Source organism: Manacus vitellinus, unplaced genomic scaffold (genome assembly GCF_001715985.3).
Source record: "Manacus vitellinus isolate BGI_N305 unplaced genomic scaffold, ASM171598v3 scaffold_8_pilon, whole genome shotgun sequence".
Lineage (NCBI taxonomy): Eukaryota > Metazoa > Chordata > Aves > Passeriformes > Pipridae > Manacus > Manacus vitellinus.
In genome coordinates, this window is record NW_021940864.1 from 22,984,011 (window position 1) to 22,998,237 (window position 14,227).

A 14,227-nucleotide genomic window follows, 5' to 3' on the forward strand; every position below is an offset into this window, starting at 1 on the left:
GGGACTAGTTAAAGGAAACCTGTTCAGTGATGCTTTAGAATACAGATATTTTACAGCAGAGAGCCTTCAGAATTGGCAATTAAAATGAAAAGACTGAGTATGTTTTAGTAAATTACCACAACAAACAAACCATTAAGGTGAAAAGATAAGTCTCTTGGGAGATGAATTTGAATTTCTTATTTGTATTAGGTAAGAAGTATGTCCCAGTTAAGGTTTTATCTTCATAGAATTAGTTACCTGTAATCATTAATATGGAAAATTAGTATATATAATTTAAAATGACATTTTACTACCTAAATTTTTTGTTAATGAATGGTTGGACCATTTTGTCAGTACCTCAGTGGGCCTCTCACTGTTGATTCTTTTCCTACTAATGTCACACATGCAAGATTTGACTAAGGAAACTTAATATCTTGAGGCCTGCCTTATGGTAAGGTTAAGGGAAAGTTGGTTAGGAGGACATGGTAATTGGTGTTATGGAAAGTGCAAAACATTTGATTTCATAGTGGAATGCAAACAAATACTTTTCACGTTTGAGGAAAATGAAATATTATTTTGGAGCATATTATTAGAGAAATGTTTCCTTTTGGTTGAAAAAAGCCCCTAACTGTGAATAAAGTGTCTGTCTATGTTCAACGATAATGCATTGCCAAGGGATGCAAGAGACTCTTTCTCAAGTCACTTCAGAGCAGTTTGAGATTTGCTGTAGCAAACCACTCTGAGCTAGGAAAACTTTGAACTTAAATCTGCACTTTGCAAATCCTGGGCAAATGTCCTTCCTGATGAATTCATATGCTTCCAGAGGAAATTGTCATCAAACCCACTAATGTTTCCATGAGATGAAATTTAATTAAAAGTGCTTTGTTTAGCCTCATTGAGAGGTTGTACATTGTTGTATGGCTTGATGGCTTCAACATCACAACATATTTTAAAATCTATAAAATCCTATGGCCCTGCTTTACATCACCTTACCAGCAGCTTTGGGAGTATGCCCAATGATCTCACAGTGTCATGGATACTCTCTCCTAGCATACATCACTGGATTCTTATGGAGGTTAACCACAGATATTTTATTAGGCCAGAAGGGATAACAGAAGAGTCAGGATCCTGTTGATACCTTCTTTAAGAGTCAAAAACTGAATAAACATAGTTTGGTGCAGGTCTCTGACCCTTGGGAACATCCTGTATTTTGCCAACAGTTAGGATTTTGAGTTGCTGAATCAGGCAGACAAGGAGAGCAAATAAACGCAGCCAGGAGCTGCATAAGCCAAAAATTCTTCCAGGCTGATGATGCCAGAATCATTCTTTCAATGGGTCATTCCCATAGGGAAAGAACCATCAGCCCCACTTCTGCTATGGAACTGAGATTGGTCTGGCAAAGGCAGTTGTTTCTCAGCTAATGCAACACGTGACTCACAGTAGATAGTGACATGTTGTTCTTAACAGCATCCTTCAAGAAGAGGAAGGGGCATGTTTGTACAGCATGTGTGTCTCTTGGGGGTGGCAGCAGCTCCCTAATGGTCAGTGCTGCTTCAGCTGTCACATACCACAAGAATAGAGGCTGGATGAAAATATGTGTAAAACAGAAGCAATGGCCATATTTCTTCTTTCAACTCTATGCACCAAATTCTTTGGCTTTGGGACATAGTATGCTCCATTTTCTCCTGATATGAAGTACAGGTTGATTGTTGGCCCTGTTGAGCTGTGGTTCCAATGACAGTCAGGTAAGTGATAAGGTTAATGCCCTGAGACTGAGCAGAAGCAGCAGAAATATAATTCAGCCCAAAGGCTGAGTTTTCACTCTGAACTGTCCAGATAACCTTGTTCCCCACTTGCCCTGTCCCCTGAGTCAGGCCTCTAGGTGAGTTGCTGGGAGGCCATTGCCTCTCTCCTGCCTGATGACATACAAGGCAGAAACATATTAGGAGATCCAGGCATGGCTCCTATTAGCAATAAATATAAATCTTCTAAGTATTAATTTTCCTCCCCTAACCAATAGCAGTTGATTTACCAGGGATTTTATTTGTTTCATAGCTTAATTGCCTGGTGGTTCAAGTGTAATCATGTTAGACGCTTTTAAATTATTGAAGGAAAATGACAATGGAGACTCCTCTGTTAAGTTTTTTTTTCTCTCTTTCCCCCTCTACCACCCCTCACAGCATGTCTTTACTGAACCACAGCTGTGACCCAAACTGTGTGATCGTTTTTGAAGGATACCAGCTTTTACTTCGCTCTGTCCGAGAGATCCAGATTGGTGAAGAGGTAATTAACTTGTCCTCCCTTCCGTCACAGACACCTGCAACAATGACATCTCCCTAAATAAATTCCAGACTGCAGGGCCACCAGCTTAATATTTTGATGATATATTGATGCCACTTTCTAGCACATAGCTATCAGGGGGGAAAATGATAAATAGAATAATCTCTTCACACTGCCTGGGCCCCATAATCATTACTTCTCATAAATCACTAGCAGTCTTGATAAATTCTTGTTCCTCCTTTCCTCCTCTAGGCACTTCATTTTGTTTGTTTTTGGATGTCTTTACCCTGACAGAACACTTAGAATATTTTTGAGTGGAATGCAGTGTTCACTAAGTCATTGCAACAACAAGCATTTGTCTGCCTGCAACCATGCAGTTGTAGTAAACCTTTCATTGACAGTGCGAGCAGCAAAACATGGTTTGTTTTCTTGTCCATTTCACTAGGAAAGACTTCAAAATATCCTTTTCAAGAGATTTCTGATTTGGTCTAAGCTATTCTCAACTTTATGATGGCATTTGTACTAATTTGAAAATAATAATTTGTGTCTAGGAAATAATTTCAAAATAAATGTGTTTTGCAGCAATGCAGTATTGAATGTGCTTAATAAGACCTGCAAAGATGTGTGTATATATGTAACTTTAGATGCACCAATGACCTACACAGTCCCAGCTATTGGTCATCTCAAAATCGTGACCTAATGTAAATACAGTTCACACCTGTGTTTAAAACCCCAAGAATATGAAAAGCATATATATTCTAATTTAGAAGTAGTATCTCTTTTCCTCCCTATGAAGTTTTTCTTTTTTTTTTTTTTAATGTATCTTTTCTCACGTATAGTAGGCCATGAAAATAAGTAAATGGTAAAATATTTTTTTTAGGTAAAACCTTGTTAAGAACCAGCAGAAATGTTTTTGCATTTTTGCTGAGGGAAATTTTTTAGAATGCAATATATATTTGTGAAGCTATTAACTGTAGACATCTTTTAGTCTGTCATTCTCCTTTAAGCCAAATTACAGACACCTTTCTTCTATTTTATCCATAAACCATAACTTTCCTGTTGGCTTCCCAGTTCACTAAGATGGGTTGTTTATTTAAAAATACTGTCGATTTTAATGTCTTCCAGGATGCCTTTGGTTTAATTATTAAAGCTTAATTATTAAAGATTCTGAAGCTATCTTATTTTGTACCTGGGTATATTTTTCTAAGTAAATTTCATAAGGCAATTCTTTGTGAGAAGCAGCTTTTATTGAGTGGAGAGGCCCTGATGTGGCCCTGGGTGGTTCTGGAGTGAGAAGTGAAGTAGAATTCTCTGCAGGTATGATGTGCAGACTGTACTATGGCTCTGAAGCTGTGACCCGAATTTTAGACTTTGTATTAGTGGTCTGTAGCCCCCAGAAATCTCTAGATTAAAACTGGTGGTGAAACAGATATGGTGTAATTTACTAGTTCCTTGTAAGGCAATCAGGAAATACATGTAAATTACAAAGCAGGGCAGCTAGGACTAGTTTGTCTGTGGTGACTTTGCAGTTGTGTTAATATAGGCTTTAAAATGACTGCACCTTATGTGGGCATATTGTATTTTCTAAAACACTTTGCCACCATTGAGGTGGTAAAATAAAGTCAGAATTTTCCAAAGAGCTCATGTTCTAGTGTCTTTGTTGCAACTGTTCCTTATGGGTTTGGTACCAAAAGGAGTACTTGCCTTAAGGAACATGTAAACCTACATACTATGTTAAAGCAGCTGTCCTCTTGACTTACCTGGAAATAAAAGTCTCAGTCTGAGGTACATGACTCTTTAAATAAGGATGTGTCTATGGAAGAAAAATGTCTTAAGGTTTAAGTGACAAAATAAAGCTGCAAAGTCAGTATTAACTTAGATCTGTTATGGGAAGAGGGAGGGAAATAAAATTATTTGAGGGTATATACAAGTCAGCAGTTCAATATTATTTTCAGCTACATCACCTGTTACAAGCTGAGTTTTAACTTCCATTACAGACATCAGAATCTGAGCTAATGGGAGAGAAAATATATTAGGGAGAAATCTGATTGGGTTTTCTGATCAGATTGGGTGCCTTGAGATGGTAAGATGAATGTTATTTCAAGCCATGGGGCAACAAGAAAACTTAAATATAATCACTAGAAAATTTGTCTTATCCTGTTACAATAGACTCAGACAGAATGAGATTCCCTATATAATAATTAATAGAAAGGAAGTAAGCACAAAATTTATTAGGAGTAAGATGCTAAGTAGCAAGTCAACCTCAGATTAGTAGAAGAGGACTATGGCCTTCCCATCCATACAAGAACAAACTTGATAGCGCCTCTGGACTGTTGCCCTGAAAGTATCAGCCACTGCAATATGATATGTTCACTAGGCTAGTGAGAAGTAAAAATATTTTTGCACATTTGTAGTAGTTTCTGTCAGAGTACACTACAGCAGTGTACACGTTAAGGAGTTGTTGAACACCTATAGTCACAGGGAAAACAGAAACAAAGGGCTCTGAGCTCGTGGGCTGCTGTGGTCATCACACAATCATATAAAGAGGGAGGAACCACTAGATATTATTTTGGTTGTAAACTAGAAGTTATTACATTGGATGTAGTTGCTGCAGTGTAGTGCAGATTTTTTCAGGAGTAACATTTATGCCCCAACCACACTTCAGAGTACTCAAGCTATACACAGTAATTATATTTATCAGGTCAGTGATAAAAAGCATGCAAAATTATGAGAACCTCAAAAAGTTTTTATATTCTGATTGAAGTTGTTTCATTTCAGTTTTAATCTCATGTCTAGGCAAATTTCTTCAGCTTTGCATGTTTTTGACAGGAAAGCATGTGGCATTTTGTGTGCTTTAATTGAATTTTGCCTGTATCCTTATAGAATGAAACTGCTAAATTTGATGGTGTTGTATATTTGGAAAACTAATCACTCCCAAAAATCATACCCTAGCAATCTAGGCCTTTTTTCTGTGGCAAAGGCAGTGTTGACAGTCCTGAAGTGCTACAAAATAATGAGTCATGAATGTTACTTTTTTTTCGAGGGCACTGAAAGAAGGGATTCATGTGTAACTGCGTGGTTTCCCAGGTGAAAGCTTTAAGAAGTCAGTGTGTTGCAGAAATAGTAAGAAGTATGTGGTCCTTAAATTTTGCTTTGGAAACCAGATTTATGCTTTAAGAAGTCAGTGTGTTGCAGAAATAGTAAGAAGTATATGGTCCTTAAATTTTGCTTTGGAAACCAGATTTATATTTAAGTATATTATTTGATTTTTATGCTAATGATGTTTTATGCTTTTTGAGGGCAGAAAGTTACCATTTAAAACAAAAACAAACTGTTCCCATGGGTTTTTGCCAGTGAATGCTTTAGGTGATATTCAGAATAAAGGCTTTCATTTCTGTCATTATGTAGCTTATTTAAATGACATTTAAAATGGTCATTGAATGTAGAATTTTTAAAGTGAAAACTTGGCTCTGTTAGAAAATTTCCTTCAAGCTTGGTAACCTTTCTTTTTTTAACTTACCTGTCCTTGCTCTGACTCTGTTATAATTCATATAAGGCAGTATGGGTCTATGCTAGTACCCCAAATTCTGGTGCTTGATCAGCTACATTTAAATGTCTTCTACCCTGAAAGTGGCATCACGGGAATGAAACAGGAGAGGACAAAAGAAGTGAAAGAAGAAGAAGGTTTGGGAGCAGCTGTTGATCTCCATGCATAGATGTGGGGTCAAGGTGGCTATAAGGGCCACTAAGGCTCTGTAGACTATTCTATAGCAGGTTTTTGAGCATAATTGAGTCTAATAATGTGAAGGGAAAAAACAACCTGATAGATTTTTGTGGGGACTTTTTTCTATACATCCCTTCTGAAGACTGCAGGACTTTCTGAATTCTGAAACTTGCTTCCAGCAGCTCAAAACTAATTATAAGAAATTTTTGCCCATCAAGATAATCATAGAATGGCTTGGGTTAGAAGGAACCTCAGAGATCATTTGATTCCAACCACCCTGCTGTGGGCAAGGACACCTTTCACTAGATCAGGTTGCTCAGAGCTCCATCCAACCTGGCCTTGAACTCTTCCAGAGATGGGACCTTCACAACTTCTCTGTAGTGCTATCACAGTTCTGATAACTTGAGGTGATTTTAATTTGACAGCATACAAAGTTTTCCTTTTCTTGCACTTTCCTCTTCACAGAAATGAAATTTAAGTCTCACAAAGAAAGGTAAGATATGGGGAAGGATCATAAGAAAGCAAAAATTATTCACCTAGAGATTATGAGGGCTCCTTTAGTGATAAGGTAGCCTATCAGCCGGTTTTGTCAAAAAGACAAGTAGCCTGCTCTGAAGAGGTCTTCATCCTTTCCCTACCCTTAAGTAACCACTTGAAACAGCATCAAGATGTGTGCTACAATTTCAATTGACTTTTTGTTAATTGCTGAGGCTACCTGGTGTTTTGCAGGCAGGCACAAGCTGGTTTTTCCTCTTCTCTGATAAAAAGTTGTATGCCTTCAAAGCAATTAGTCCTGCAGAGAGATAGAATGGATTAGCTGAGGTGCAATTCTGCTCCAAAATGGGTGCTTGGCTTCTCATCAGCTTCAGAGTTCAGTTACAACAAATTTGTATCTTTCTTCAGAAAATCACATAACTGACTGTACCCTTGCAGAGCATCTTTTTTTTTTCTCTAAATTAATACTAAACACAGATCATAATTTCGAATGATCAATTAAATCTATTTTCAAGATAGATTTCAACCAAATTATATAATGTTTTTGTTATTGAAATTCTATGAGAAGTTTTATATCGCTGTATGTTTGCCACATTGCATTTTGTCACATTACATTTTTTAAAACCAAATTTTTTGTTGAGTTAGAAGGCATTTTGATCTTTTATGCCAAAGCAGAAAGAGCATAGACTGTTACCCATAACAGTCTATAACTCTGTGTTATTAACAGACTTCTGTACAAAACCCTCTCTAAGACCCTGAGACCTATGATTGCAAAAACAAGATTCACTTTTTTCTCCCTGCTGTTTGCATTAAAATAATTAATTTTAAATTTCTACAGAATTTTCTATCTAGACATTTTGTAGCTTATAGTCTGTTACAAAAAAAAACCCCATAAATTAAGTCCGCTGCAGCATGGCAGTACTGGAAAATTGTGTCCACCTCATTTGGCAAATGAGGAACGTGAGAAACTAACCATCATACCCATGGTTAAAGAATTTCTGTGTCAGAGTGAGAAGCAGGGCTCAGAGAGTGCTGAATGTCTTGAGTCAATAAGTCTCATGCCTTCATAATTGTTTTTTAATATATATTCTTCAGCTCGGGGGCAAAAGATTTACTGCATTCTTCATAAGCGATGCAATAAAGAGTCAAGCTTTGGTCAGCTGAAATAATGTTTTAATTAATAGCATACATCCCACATGCAAACACCATTAAGACAACCTTTGATAAATGTGCATATTTCCTAACTACGTACAAGTTAAATGAGCCTTGCCTCTAATGAAGTGATCCAAAATTAAAACAAGTGTAAGAGAGACTTGAATACAGAATTCTTATTTTTAAACAATTAAATGGTTAGTGTAGGCTTAGTCGCTGTTAGGTTGGTCATGTTTCTAGATATTCTAATTATATTTTCCCACTTAAGCTGCGAGCTACAACTTATGGATTTCTGCTGGTAGGACTGGAAATTTGAACTCAGGCCTCTGACAGCAAGAGAAACTCTTAAGTTGTTAAAATGCTAAAAGCCTCTTGTCTTCCTCCTTATGCCCAGTCATAATGCTCTAATCCAGAGCAGGTTGTTATGTGACTATTCATATCCACAACTGTTTGATAACCTCTGAAAAAGAAACTACTTGTTTCAAACTTGTTTCTACTTCCAAGGTTTCTGCAACATAAATGAAAAAAAGAAAGAAAAAAAAAGCCAAAAATATAAAAAGAGAAAGGGATGAAGCCTGTAGACTGATGATAGATAAAGTATTGGCTCTGTGTTTGTTTTGCAGCATTAGAACTAAACCCGGCCTAATGATGGTTTCAATAGTAATGATCGGGTTTAAAGCATTGTCTTAAACATTTTGGCAAAGAGTAGACTAATCTCACATGAATTATTTCTCCCAGAAGATTCCTACTGTCTTGCACTGTGTCTGAACTTGGTCAAATCCCTTTTACTTCTGGATGCCACCTGAACCTAAAGCCCAGTAGGACATGGGTCAGAACCAGAGATGTTTATGCAGAGGATAAGAGACAGGGAACAGCCTGTGTGGAATGATTTTGACAGAAAACACTTGCAAGTTGTAAGGAGGCACAATGATCAGGAGGCTTGTGATGGGAGAGGGAAATTGGGTTTGGAATGTCTGAAGGATGAGGTTAGGACTGCAGCTTGGCTGGAAAATGCTTTGTGGAAAGGAAGGGAGACATCTTTCTTGCCACACTAGGGAAGTTGCTGATTAGAACCAGCTGTAGAAAGAAGCAAGGAGAAAGTTTTTGGGATCACTGAAGATGTTTGGGAAAACAGAGTAGGGCAACAAGGACTTTTAACTTGGGAGAGTAAGTGTGTAGGTGATCAGATATGGGGAAAAGGTGTTAGATGAGGCATAAGGACAGATCTGAGACTGGCACAATGATGAAGTCATCCCATTGTACCAAGAATGGCTATTTAAGGAGCTAGAATTGAGGGATGGGAAACAAGTTTAGATAATCAGGTGGTGAGAATAAGACAGGAAAATTATACTCATGTTGAGGGGTAGAGAAGAGAAAGAATAAGAGGGACGCTGGAGATAATGGGGCAGAAGATATCGAGGTTGGGAGAAAAGAGTGGAAAATAAATAGGCAGAACAATTTCCATCCATTCTCTGTAGAAAGATCAGAGGGAAGCCTATAATTCTGTTCTGCTGTAAGCCAGTAGTGGTGAAACTAATCCTCTCTTGGCTCAGACATGCACAAGCTGGGACAGAACAACATTATATAGAATGCAAACCTAAAAGTTCTCACACTTTCTAACTTTTGATTAATTATGGAACTTTATTTGTCTCTTTCATTAAGTATATTATTAATCTTCAATTATGAGACCATATTTATTTTTTCTGCAGGCTTTCTGCTTATGATAATTTTAAATACTTAATTTTTCCATCTCAATAGACTTCTTTTAATACAGTCCTCCTTCAGTATGTAATCAAATTACACTGTAATAGCAAGCAAGAAAGAAAGCAGGCATTGTTTTAGTTGCTTCTTAATTGCTCATTCAATTAGAATGCTCGCTAATTCACAAAATGCAGGTTCTGATAATGGATTTCGTAGTCATTGCTACAAATTGGTCAGGTTTTCCTGTAATTTCTTTGAGTGGACTCTCATGATTTAACTGAGAACCATGTGAAAATTCTACCAATTAGTTGAAGTGTCTAGGCTCAGGATGAAGTAATGACCTGATTTTTTTTAGCTCTGACCTCTCTATAATGTTTCAAAGTGTGTTGGGCACATAGTGTAATCACTCAATAGCATGTTTGACTGCATGCTGGTCTGAACTGGACTGGTTTTTTTTGTTATACTCTTTTCCTTGTCATTAGTTTGTGCCTGTGCAGCACTTTAAACATTTCAAGAACCCTACAAATGGTTAGCCCTGTAAAATTCCTTCTGGCAGGTGTCAAAGTGAACAAACTACAGACTTCTCTGTAGTTCATTGGAATTCACTCTGTACAGCATGAGGAGTTGAAAATGGCACAAATGTAGGCACAAATTTTCTTTTATCATTTTAATAAATCTTCTTGTCAATAGTTTCAACAACTTAGACTGCAATGCTTTTGTGCTTCCTTGGTCACAAGGGAAACATCACAGACATACTGAATATGGGTATGACATAGGGGGAATTATCCTTAGGCACAAACATATAAGAAAGTAGGGGCTTCCTTGAGAAAAAATTTTTGGAGATAGTGGAATGTTGTATAACAGCAGTGGTAAATACACATTTAAACTTTGAAGTTAGACAGAAAACGAGATTTCATTCGCATGGAATTCAAATACTGACTTTCTTTGTTCTCCTTTCTTGTTCTCCTTTCTTTTTTCTTTATCTTCCAAATTAGAATGAAAAGTTGAAATAGTGATAATTTGGGGTTGATTAATAATTTCAAAGAATATTGATCTTGAAATGTGCAGAAGTGTTCTTCTGTGGAAATTATTTTTGCCCTTTTTTTTCCCCACTCTTTGTAAAAGGAGGCAATTTCTTCTAGGGAATAGTCTATTAACATTGTATTTTATGTTGGAAAAAATGTTATATCCAAAAAATGTTACCTTAGCTATACATACACTGAAAATGGATTTTTTGTAAAATATACCAACTCTGTTCTTTTATGTCCTGCATGCAGCTCACCATCAGCTATATTGAATCACTGATGCCTACCAGCGAACGCCAAAAGCAACTGCTGCGCCAGTATTGCTTTGAATGTGATTGTCTTCTCTGCCAGAATCAGGAGAAGGTAAGTTGAGTAAAAAAATTCCTTGCCAATGAACAGAGTTTTCCTAGGCCTGTCAGCACCTTCCCTTCCTTTACGTAATACTTATCTTTGGCTACTAATTGAATGGCCAGATTAGAGGAGAAAATGACCTCTGCTCTCAGTGCTGTTTATGTTGCTATGGAAGACAACTGTGAAGGAAGGAAAAGCAGGAAATGCTGGCAACATGATAAGAAGAATTTCTTGCTAAAATATGCGTTGTTCATAAAGCTAGGAGCTACTTTCAGTTCCAATATGTGGTTCAGATCGCTTTGAGATTCATGGACCTTGAAACATGAGACTTAACATGACTTTAAACTGAAAGAATTTTTTTTGGTTTTCTATTCAAAAGAATAATCTTAGAACTTTAACTGAAGCCAATTGTCTGATAATACAGGAAGGCTGTGCTTATCCTCATAATAATATTGAAATAATTCTGACAAACGCCTGCATCAGTAATTTTCAAGAATTACTGATTTAGTCAGCAGTTCTTAGAATGGTGAACCTCCTTGGGTGACTGTAGTTTTTATGCTCACTTACATCAGTTCTTGGAGTAGCAGGTCAGTAGTTGTAGTGTGACCTTTTACCAGGGTTCAGCCTAGACTGGTTTTATTATATTCTGGGTTGCTTCATAGTTATACAGGCTTGATGGAATAATTTTGGCTCAGAGCCTCATGAATGATCAAATGGAATACGCAGAATGAGGTTGGCTTCATAGCAGTTTATGTACTTCGTCTCTTTTGTACACTTATATGTACACTTGTTCTTATTTTCACAAATGCATGTTTGGGATAAGTCACATGCCATAGCTAAATGTGTTCCTGCTTGATTAGAAATAGTAAGAAAGGTGAAAATGTAATTCCAAGGAGCATAATATGATTCATGAAATAATTGCTATACAGAAAAAAAAAAAAGGAACCCCCAAAGTTTAAACTGTAACTTATGCTTTGATTCATCAGTTAGCAGGTCAAAAAAGAGAACACAGAAAAGTTTCAGGCTTATGACATAATGCTAAATTACTTCCTGTCTGTGTTGGCATTCTGTGCCTGGTAAAGACTGCTGCAATTCTACTCAGAGGCAGTGAAGTGAAGACCTCCTTTAGTCTTTCTTTTAAAGATGGTCACTCAAGTGCCGTGAAATCTTGGATTAGTTTTGGGTAAATGGCATCCTCACAGATGCAATGATGATTAAGAAAAATAAGCAGACTAAAGAGTCTTTAAGGATCACTTAGCGGTTTGTGAAAGGGTAGACAAGTAGTATAAAGACCATCGAGCATGTGGAATGTTTTAAAAAACAATATCCCCAAGCTAGTGTACATATCATTGTAAAAATCAACATATAACATCAAAAAATATTGTAGTGAAATTATATGTGCATATATTAATGAAAATAATAGTCTCATACATAGGTTAAAATTAATACTTTTTTTTCTTTTTGAAAATATAACTGTAGTTTGTATTCAGATTCTGTAGATTTTTTTTTGCTCATTTGCAAAATTTCCTTGGGAATAATATTGCAAAATGTTTGGAAAGCTTTGTGTAACTGCAGTCTGAAATTCTGTAATTGCCCCATTGGTACCATGTAGAGAGGTCTATGAAAGTCTAGGAGCCTCATGGCAACTTCATCTGTTGTCTATGAAGAAGACATCTTTATCCTCAGCTTCAATCTAGAGTGATTAGACATTATCTGCAGCAGTCCTCACAGTATGACATTTCATTTCTCTGTGATGAAAAATTGTTTTTATAAAATCCCTACATGACTAACTTGGAAACTTTGACTTTTTTCCATTGATTTCAGTTGCTGTTGGTAAACTGAGAGGCAAGTAACACTGCAGGTACCAAGGGTGAAATACTGGATTTTTAAACTACGTAATGTCTGAATTTAGATGCTTAAAAGTCATCAGTTGACAAAATTATTCAATAGCATCCCTGCTGAAATACCCCTAATACTGAGACAAATTTCCAAGACATCTTAGAAAATTTTTAAAAAGGAAAGTCATTTTCAACAGAATAGGCAACATCTGCAACTTTGGGTTATCAGGAGTGGCAGATTCAACATTGTGAATCAATAAATATAATCAACTAACAGTAAATTCCCGTACTACAACATTGCTTTGCGAAAAAAGATGGTTTAGTCAACAGCAATTCATCTTGTATGTCTTGCTTAAAGGTAAAAATGCAAATTGCAGAAATGCTTTATGCATGCAAGTAAGTTCTTGGGTGTTGGGAATTTTTTCAGTTGTAGTCATCTCATCAGAAAAGGTAGAATACTTTTTGAAACACTAACAAACATTTACAGAGTTCATAGCTTCTTGTTACTCCAGTCTTGCTGAGTGTGCCTGTGAGCTGCTGAGCATGTACTAGGGACCAGTGAAAGCTCCTGAGATGCACACAGCAATTTACAGTAGAACTTTAAATCAGGTAATTTCCATTGTAGCTTTTATTCTACACCCTTTGTAATGTTTTAAAAGCAATCCTGAGAATCCTGTGGGAAATATGCATTACAATTTATATGAAGAGCATGTAAACCTTATATCTATTTGAACTTGGTTACATGCATGCTTATTTTATTCATATTTATAAAAATACTTTGCAAGATTATTATCAATGAAATTTATGTTTCCTGCTATATTTTTAAAGGCTTGTTCATTTATTGTTGTATGCCTGTGTGAAAAAGGAAGATGGTATTAAGTTTCTGTTCTCAAGTCAGTTACTGACTGTAAGTGACTTTGGGCATTCATTTTATTCAAAAGCAACCTTTGTGTTTTCCAAGATCCTACTCTTATTTTTCATAATTAGTGAGAAGCTACCATTTCAATTGGAGCTGAACAGGTTTTTGACTGGAAACCAGATCAGTCTGTCTGTATTGGTGGTCATTTTTGTGAACGTTCTGTGAAGCTCTGGTCTGCTCAGTTTCCACAAATTCAGGGTGAAGTTGGTAATTTATATGTCTGCTGAGTATTCTGATGCCCAAAGGATAATAAAGAAAGATGCTGTGTTTTCTAAGGTCTTTTAGCTTTATGTGATGGATTTGTTTAAATGAGAATAATTTCTTGAAGTGGAATGTTTTGAGGTTTATACGTGTTCTTTATGCCTCCCTCCATACCCAAAGAAAAGACAAGCAGATCATTCATACTGTCTTTCAGTAGAAATCTATGAAAACTGGGATGGATATAAGAGGTTAAAGGCATGCCTTCAAGTAAATGCCCACACTTTAAACAGATGAAGTTTAGTGAGATAAATTATGCTGCTCCATGAAGGGTATATAAATACAAAATCAAGAATCACGATTAGATTTCTGTGCTAGCTGACATGGATAGGCATAGTGCAGTTGCAACTATGTAGGTTTCAGCATGCCAACACCCAGATTGTCGTTAAAATTTGTTTATGCAGATCACTTCAAGCATTTGTCTCTGGCTGCTGCTGTAGACAAATATATCTTACAGTCAGTGTCACTGCTTCTTCACTGTTTTTTGTGCTAAAATTGATTAAAC

The 14,227-nt window shown here is 36.5% G+C and overlaps 1 protein-coding gene across 1 annotated transcript in view; it reads left to right on the plus strand.

The window, feature by feature from the left end:
• Positions 1-14,227, plus strand: part of SMYD3 (SET and MYND domain containing 3) — a gene marked incomplete at its 5' end in the record, with an annotated part of 349,684 nt that overhangs the window by 265,851 nt on the left and 69,606 nt on the right. Inside the window, 2 exons of the mRNA XM_018085017.2 lie at positions 2,160-2,262; positions 10,609-10,719. Coding sequence (XP_017940506.2) covers positions 2,160-2,262; positions 10,609-10,719 — 214 coding nt within the window. The remainder of the gene's footprint in view (positions 1-2,159; positions 2,263-10,608; positions 10,720-14,227) is intronic.